This window comes from Tupaia chinensis, unplaced genomic scaffold (genome assembly GCF_000334495.1).
Source record: "Tupaia chinensis unplaced genomic scaffold, TupChi_1.0 Scaffold000271_1, whole genome shotgun sequence".
Classification (NCBI taxonomy): Eukaryota; Metazoa; Chordata; class Mammalia; order Scandentia; family Tupaiidae; genus Tupaia; species Tupaia belangeri.
Window position 1 is genome coordinate 3,420,369 of NW_006159752.1, and position 8,357 is coordinate 3,428,725.

General features: G+C 42.7%; 1 protein-coding gene across 1 annotated transcript in view; it reads left to right on the top strand.

Annotated features, from left to right (window-relative positions):
- Positions 1–719: 719 nt before the first annotated feature.
- LOC102496692 (disintegrin and metalloproteinase domain-containing protein 25) overlaps positions 720–8,357 on the top strand; it is a 10,182-nt gene continuing 2,544 nt past the window's right edge. The window contains exons 1-3 of the mRNA XM_027772328.1: positions 720–1,041; positions 3,366–3,505; positions 4,984–7,185. Of these exons, the coding sequence (XP_027628129.1) occupies positions 5,133–7,185 (2,053 nt within the window). The 5' untranslated portion in view covers positions 720–1,041; positions 3,366–3,505; positions 4,984–5,132. The remainder of the gene's footprint in view (positions 1,042–3,365; positions 3,506–4,983; positions 7,186–8,357) is intronic.

An 8,357-nucleotide genomic window follows, 5' to 3' on the forward strand; every position in this document is an offset into this window, starting at 1 on the left:
ACTATGCATCAGATAAGAGACTGATAACTAGAATATACAAGGAACTCAAGCAGCTGTCCAGAAAAAGAAGTACCAACCCTATTAAAATATGGGAGAATGAGTTGATAAAAACACTCTCTAAGCATGACGTAAGAATACCCAAAAGGCATATGAAAAAATGCTCAACATCCCTCATCGTAAGAGAGATGCAGATCAAAACTACAATGAGGTATCAACTAACCCCAGTCAGACTGACTAAGTGTATTAAAACAAAAAATGATTAAGTGATGGGAGGGTGTGATGAAAGGGGAACCCTCTTATACTGCTGGTGGGAATATAAATTGGTCCAGCCACTGTGGAAAACAATTGGGAGATTCCTCAAAAATCTATAACTAGAACTACTATGTGATCCAGCAATTCCACTCCTTGGTATGTACCCAAAGGACAGAAAGCGAGAAATCATCCCCCAGGGTGGATGGCCACGCCACAATTCCTTCTCCTCTATTCTCTTCTCGGGATCTTGGGCACACACACACATGTGGCCAATGTGAGCTTAAGCCACCAGGTCCAGGACTTGCTCCATAGTCGACCACGTGGGAGTCCAGTGACATAACCATTACGCCAACTGCTGGTTCCAGGAGGAAGGAATGTTAGGCAGCTGTCACATTCTATAGAGCTAGAGACTCTTGTTGCTAGGCAGCCAAAACTAGAACTTCATAAAATGAGAAAGAAATGAAGGAGGGGATCTACACTTCTCTTGGTCATGCGAAGTGTCAATTATAAATCGTTTTTCATAGAGGTGGGTGGTAGAAAAAGTACCATTCACAGAAAAAAATCATGGGAGCCACCAATTTGACTCTGATAAGTGTTCTGTAGTACAACGCTAAAGGACAAAAGCAGCAGGTTTTGTGCATGCTATAATACATGTGCATACACAAACACACACAGACACAGAGAACACATACAATACACTCACAGGACACACACCCACAGAATGCACTCGCGCACAGTCAACACACACACATAGACACAAGAAGTGCTGCTAAGCAATCAGATTAAGTGGTGAGTATCCCTGTATTACTTCCAGTTATACTATATTTACCTGGCTCAGAGTTCCGAAATTGTCTTTAATCTATTTCGCTCAGTTTGCATGGACTGCAAAGCATTAATAACATTGCTATAAGGGAGAGTGAGAAGTTAGGTGGCAATTAGTATACCAACATTAAGGAATCTGGTAAGACTTGGAGATAAAGATAACAGTTCACAGAAGATGATGCATGTCAGTCTACGTTGACGTTTCGGCAGCATTATGGCACTGTGCTACTTCACGATGACAATGTGATATTGTCTCCGGAGACCTGGTCTCTTAGGTCATTACACAAAATGATGCAATAAGGACAAGTATAGCAGGGCTCAAATATTTTTACAAGGGTCTTTTCCTATTACCAGCATGCCAGTCAAAGGCCCTAGAATAAAATTCTCACCGATTTATGTTGCTTAAGTTTACGTACAGTGTTAATAAATGATTATTTTTCATAACAACAAAAATCCACACTCCATGATAATTACCAAATGTAAATAAAGAGAGAGATGGAGACCAAATCAGGATCGTGGGAGTTTACTCCCACTATGGAGATGTTGTCTGAAGCTTTCGTCCCCTTCTTGCCAACTCTAAGCATCTCCTCAAGTAAATCTCCCCTTTCTGTTACTTAATAATGTTGCCCACATAATCGAGGGATCTTGTCACCTTAATAATAAGGTTAGTATGCAGCCTAAAACAAGTCACCTACAAACTATCTGCTATGACAAAGCAAAAAAATACTAAACAAACATTAATGAGGGACGCTTGGTTTTACAACTTAACTCGCCATTGCTGAAATAAGATCATAATACCTAGCTGTACAAAGACAACTTCAGCTGAGGGTTCCATGTGTTGAAGAGGAAATTCAGAAAATCAGCAAGTTATGAAACAAATGTGGACAATGAAGCACAACTAAGGAAAAATATTACAGGAATGTTTGCCACAAGGGTCTGCTTCTAACTTCTTCCTTTGGGCTGAGGTATCCCACTCTAATTTCATGGGTCTTCTCTTTTAAGCCTTCCCATAAATATTCTCTCAGATTATCTCTCATGTTCCCAATGAATTGTAAGAGTGGATAACACAAACACATGATTACTTTTGATTGGGTTGAGGATTTGAATGAATAGAGATCAAATTTATGGAGTCTACAGAGCTAGGTGATGGGGATGGAAGGTGCAGTGATGGGAACCTGAGAAGTAAAAAGAGGTAGAAAGAGGGACCAGCAGTTAGTGTTATGGCTATGTCGCTGGACTCCCACGTAGCCGACCGCAGTTCGAGTCCCAGATCCGGTGGCTTAAACTCACGCCAGGCGCGTGTGCGTGCGTGCCCAAGATCCCGAGAGGAGGATGGAGGAGAAGGGATTGTGGTGTGGCTATCCCCCCTGGGGGGTGATTTCTCGCTTTCTGTCTCTCTGGCTCTGTCTGGCAAGTGCTCACGCCCTATAGCAAAAACCTCTCAAAAAAAAAAAAAACACAAAAAAAAAACACACAAAAAGATGTAGAAAGAAAAATGGAGTCCTCTATAAGTTCTCCTTATTTATTTATTTATTTATTTATTTATTTATTTATTTATTTATTTTGTGCTCTTGGGTGTTTGAACTCATCAGAGATAAAGAGAGAGAGAGATTCAGAAAAGGAAAGTGAAAAATAACCCCCCAAAGGAATGGGTATGCCACAATCTGTTCTTCTCCGGTGTTTTTTTAGAATTTTGAGCAAGCGCACACATGCCCAATGTGATTTTCAAGACTCTAGGTCTGGGACTCGAACTGTGGAGTCGTCCATGAGATATCCATCACCTTATCCTACAAGCCACCTGCCTGCCCTAGTCCTCTATAATTTTTCAGAGTCACTATCTTTTATTTTTAGCGGGTTTTACCTTAGGACATGTGGACTCACCAGAGAGAGACAGAGAGAAAGTGAGAAATCACTGTCCATGGGGATAGCCATGCTGCAATCCCTTCTCCCACATTTTCCCTCTGGTATCATTGGCATGCACACACGCAATTCTGGCATGATTTCAAGCCACTTGGTCTGGGACTCAAACTGCTTTCAGCCATGTGGGAGTACAACAACATAACTGCTATGCCATCTATGGGTCCATGTTTGAGTGAAGAATAAAAGCTGTGGGTCCATTCTGTGCCACAGGTGGCAGTATATTGATCTACAGTGCCTGTTCCTACTCCGAGTTGACCAAACATGCTGGCGTGTGTACCCAAGGTTCTGATTAGATGGAGGGCAGGGAGAGAGAAGGGATGCATTTCAAGACCCTGTAGAGTGCCTGTCTCTGCTCTTCTCTTTTTTTTCAGTTCTGCTGGTGTGATGGATTGACTCTGCCAAGTAATAAGACAAATCGTTAAGGAAAATTAAAAGGAAAGAGTAAGATTGTGATGAAGAAGGCTACAACCATAGTTTTGTGGCTAGCAATCACTCTCAGTGAGCCTGGAAGGTAAGAAAGAAGAATTAGGTGTGTGTGGGTTGACATATGCTTGGCCTATAAACAGAATATGGGAATGATTACTGGCAGGGAGGTGAACAGTAAACGAGTTGGCCAATATGTGGTTTACGTAGGACTGATATGGGAAGTTGGTGTAAGAAAAAAGGAGAAATGTAAATGAAACGGTATCATGAGATAACCCTGGTAGTGATCTGGAAGGGGCTTTGTTTATCAAGGACAATTATGACTAACCTTCTGATCTGTGTGGCTTTGGAGATTCGGGGTATGAGACTCCTCCTCCCTGCTGGCCTCCACATTGTGAACATAGAATTAAGGGGCAGCAAGATACTCCACACAACAATTACACCCATCTTTATTATTTTCATTCCATTTTGTTTTTTGATTTTCAAGAGGGTGGGCATGTTTGTTGGAGAGAAACAGAGAGAGGGACGGAAAGTTAGAAACCACTCCCTTTGAGAATGGACATGCTGCAATCCCTTCTCTTCCTACTCTTCTTCCGTTTGGGATTTGGAGCATGCAAGTACACGTGCCTGGCATTTCTCAAGCTGGGGGTACGAGAATGTGGGTCAATGCATTGGACGAAGTGGGATCCAGCTGCCTCAACCACCACCACACTGGTTGGTCCTGTTTGGTATTTTTACTGAAAGAAGCTGTCCATTACAGTAGATAGCAACACCTTTTCAGTTTATTAATCCACTCATTTCATGTTGGTGAGATACAAAGGGTGACAGAAAAGGGTCAGAGGCACTGACAGACCAACGAGGACCTCCAGGAGGCCTGCTGTGATCGTTCCCAGCCTTTCCAGCCCGCCAAGATCACGGGCAACAGACACAGCCATGGAGTGTACAGCCTGACCAGGCAGTGAGCCCCAGTGTCCCCTGCAGCTAGGGTACTGCAGTGTGCACCAACACCGTGCCTCCATAGGAGCCCTAAAACCAATATCATTTAAGAGCATGGAGGAGTTGCCAGTTTTCAGTTTGACAGGATTAGATGAAGATAGAGCAAGTTCTGAGTTGTTTCCTAGATACTAAGGTGGATGAACACCAAATGTATATATCCAGAATTCAATGTGTCACTCCAGATACCTCTGAGTAAATACTTGAAGTTATGACAACTATTGATACGTATACAAGTCAGTATGTATAAATCACAATCGAACATGAAAAGAAGATTCATGTCCACCATTACAACGCTTTCATTTTATACATTTACTGGGAACACGCTCACGTATTTAGAAACCGGTGCAATGTGTCCTTCATCAGGTGCAATTATCCATATCCCATGGTCCATAGTCGTTCCTTGTCCAGCACAGTCTGGCCTTGCTCACGGATATCTCAGGGCAATGCAGTGCAGTACGTTGAGATAAGTCAGGAGCCAACACTCATTCATTGACCTATCCCTGCCGTCTGTCTTCCACTCTGGCCTGCTCCTAACACCACGCCTGTCTCTGCTCTTCTCTTTTCTTTCAGTTCTGCTGGTGTGATGGATTGACTCTGCCAGAAGACACAGCATTCACGGTCAGTCCTGCAAAGAAGCACCTCAAAGGGAGGAGACACACAACATCGTCTCCTGCCTCCATTCCTTCGCTCTCCCACAGAGCCACTATTCTGGACCCATAATGGCTGTGTATGAGGCCCTGGCTCAGGGTCTGACCACTCTTCTGCTGCACTGGCTGGGGGTGTTCCTTTTTCTTTCTCCATGGCCCCAGATAGGACACTGCCAACAACACAGCCCCCCAGAAGTGGTGATACCCCTCAGGGTAACTGACAGTGATAAAGGCATGAATAGTTCAGGCTGGGTCTGCTATAGCCTGCACTTTGGGGGCCAGAGGCACATTGTCCACATGAAGCCCAGGAAGGTCTTAGTGTCCAGATCCCTCTCCGTGTTCACGTACACAGATCAGGGTGCTCTCGTAGAGGACCAGCCCTTTGTCCGGGATGACTGCTACTATCAGGGTTTTGTGGAGGGAGACCCAGATTCCCTCGTTGCCCTTAGCCCCTGTCTTGGGGGCTTTCAAGGAGTGTTACATATAAATGACATCGCCTACGAAATCAAACCCAAAAGGCATTCTGTCACATTTGAACATCTGGTGTACAAGATGGACCGTGAAGAGTCAGAGTTCCCACCCACGCGATGTGCATTAACTGATGACATAGTACAGGAATTCACTTTTCCAGAGAGTGATAATTATACTCTGATGCAGAGTGACTATTTAGGCTGGTGGACCCACAAGCGGCATCTTGAGTTGGCAGTGGTGGTAGACCAAGAACGATTCTTTCATCGGGAAAGTAATGTGTCAAAGGTGCAAGAGGAAGTAATCACTGTGCTCAATGTAATAAGTACCTTTTATACTGCATTGGACATCAACGTGCTTTTATGTGGAATTGAGATCTGGAATGAAGGAAATGCTGTGAATAACAATGATATAAGTGTTCTTCTACGGGAATTTTGCCGTTGGAAGACACACAGCTTGAATCCACGCAAAAAGCATGATCTTGCACATCTCCTTATAAAATGTCAATTTGGTGTTTCTCTTGGGCTAGCTTATATTGGTACAGTATGTAAAAAGGAGATTAATTGTGGAGTTAATAGTTTCATGGATGACAAATACTCTGCGTTTGCAGTAACGTTGGCACATGAGATGGGTCATAACCTAGGTATGTTCCACGATGATGATACATGCAAATGTGGACACAGGACATGTATAATGTTTCCCTCAACAACATCCTCAAGAACATTCAGCAATTGCAGTTATTCTTACTTTTCAACTGTAGATTTTAAGACTACTTGTATGCACGAACCACCCAGTCCAGACAGTATCTTCTCACTGAAGCACTGTGGAAATGGTGTCGTCGAAGAAGGGGAGCAATGTGACTGTGGGACCATAAGTTTGTGTGAAAATGATCCATGCTGCTTGTCAAACTGCTCTCTGAAACCTGGGGCCACCTGTGCTTTTGGCCTTTGTTGCAAAGACTGCCAGTTAGTGCCATCAGGTGAAGTGTGCAGAGAAAGTGGCAATGAATGTGACCTTCCAGAGTGGTGCAACGGGACTTCACACGAGTGTCCAGTGGATGTGTATGTGCAGGCTGGAGTGCGCTGCATGGGTGTGGGATACTGCCATGGAAAGAGATGCAATGTCCGTGATGAGCAATGCAAGCAAATTTTTGGCGAAGTATCTAAGAGCGCAAATCAGAGTTGCTACAGTCATGTGAACACGCAGGGAGACCGATTTGGTAACTGTGGCATCAAGGGTGCTAGATATGTAAAATGTAGTATCGCAGATGTCCTGTGTGGCAGAATCCAGTGTGAGAACGTGACAAAAATTCCACTTATGGAAGACCATTCTACCGTGCTTTGGACTCACTTCAATGGTGTCAACTGCTGGAGTACCGACTACCACTTAGGGATGACCATACCTGATGTTGGAATGGTCAACGAGGGCACTGAGTGTGGCCCAGAACACATATGCCTGGATGGGCATTGCATTCCTTTATCAGTTTTGAAAGATCTTTGTGAGCCTAAGATCTGTAATGATCGAGGGATCTGTAATGATAAACATCACTGTCATTGCGACCCTGGATGGGACCCTCCCTACTGCCTGGAAAAAGGCTGGGGAGGCAGTGTGGATAGCGGGCCACCCCCTCGGGACAATGAGGAGAAACTGGGCCATCGTAAGCCTTTTGTGATGATATTTCTGTGGGTTCCTTTTTGGGTTTTACTTTGCTGCTTGTTTACTTTCCTGTGGATGAGGTGTAGAAAGTTGTAGAAAGTCCCCAAATGAAGAGCAAAACGCTGAACCTTCACCTGAACAAAAATAGCAAAAACTGACAATGTCAAAAAATTCATTCTGTCACTAATGAAACTTCCCAAACATTAGTTTTTGGTGTGCTGGCAACAGAAATGTTATAGCATGTGTCAGAGATCCCTAAAACAACAAAACGCAGACCTATATTATGTTTCTGGATCTAAAATACAAGCCATTAAAGTAATTCATACCTATTCTTGTTTTCATCATTGTAAGCAATTTCAGTGACTTTTTTTTTATTGAATTTGAGTCTTTGTGTCCTCAAGCACAGACACAAGCTTGTGGATGATGTTTGTATCATTATAATGTTCAAGGTGGCATTTTTATTAACTTGCATTTGGCATTTACAATAAGTTGTGCTCAATCCTCTTTAACCAGCGTGCAGTTCAATGATGATTTCCAACTGCTTTCCTATGGACTCAAGAAGATTTTCTAGATACTTGCTCATATCACTGTAAGGAAGACAATTGAGCTTCTTCCTTACAAATTCAGATGGCATCATTTTTCCTAAATCACTGCACTGGCTAGTTCTTGTACAGTATACTGAAAAGAAGTGAAGAGAGTAGACATCCTTGCCTTTCTGATTTTAGAGAAAAAGCTTTAGTAGTTCATTGTGTATATAAAGTTAGCATTTTCATATATGGCTTTCATCATGTTGAGGTAAATTCTTTTTACATAAAGAGCTTGAAGAGTATTATGAAAGGTTATTTACTATTGTCAGTTGTACTTTCTTTATCTATTAAGATGATCATGTTTCTAAATATCCAAAAGGGTGAATCTCTCCCTAATTCATTCTATGAAGCCTCTATCACCCTTATCCTTAAAAGAGATAAAGACTAGACAAGGAAAGAAAACTATAGACCAATATCCCTGATGAATATAGACGTGAAGATTCTCAACAAGATACTAGCAAATCGTATACAACAACTTATGAAAAAGATTATACATCATGATCAGGTAGGCTTTATACCAGGAATGCAAGGTTGGTTCAACATACGCAAAACCATAAATGTAATACACCATATTAACAGGAAGAAA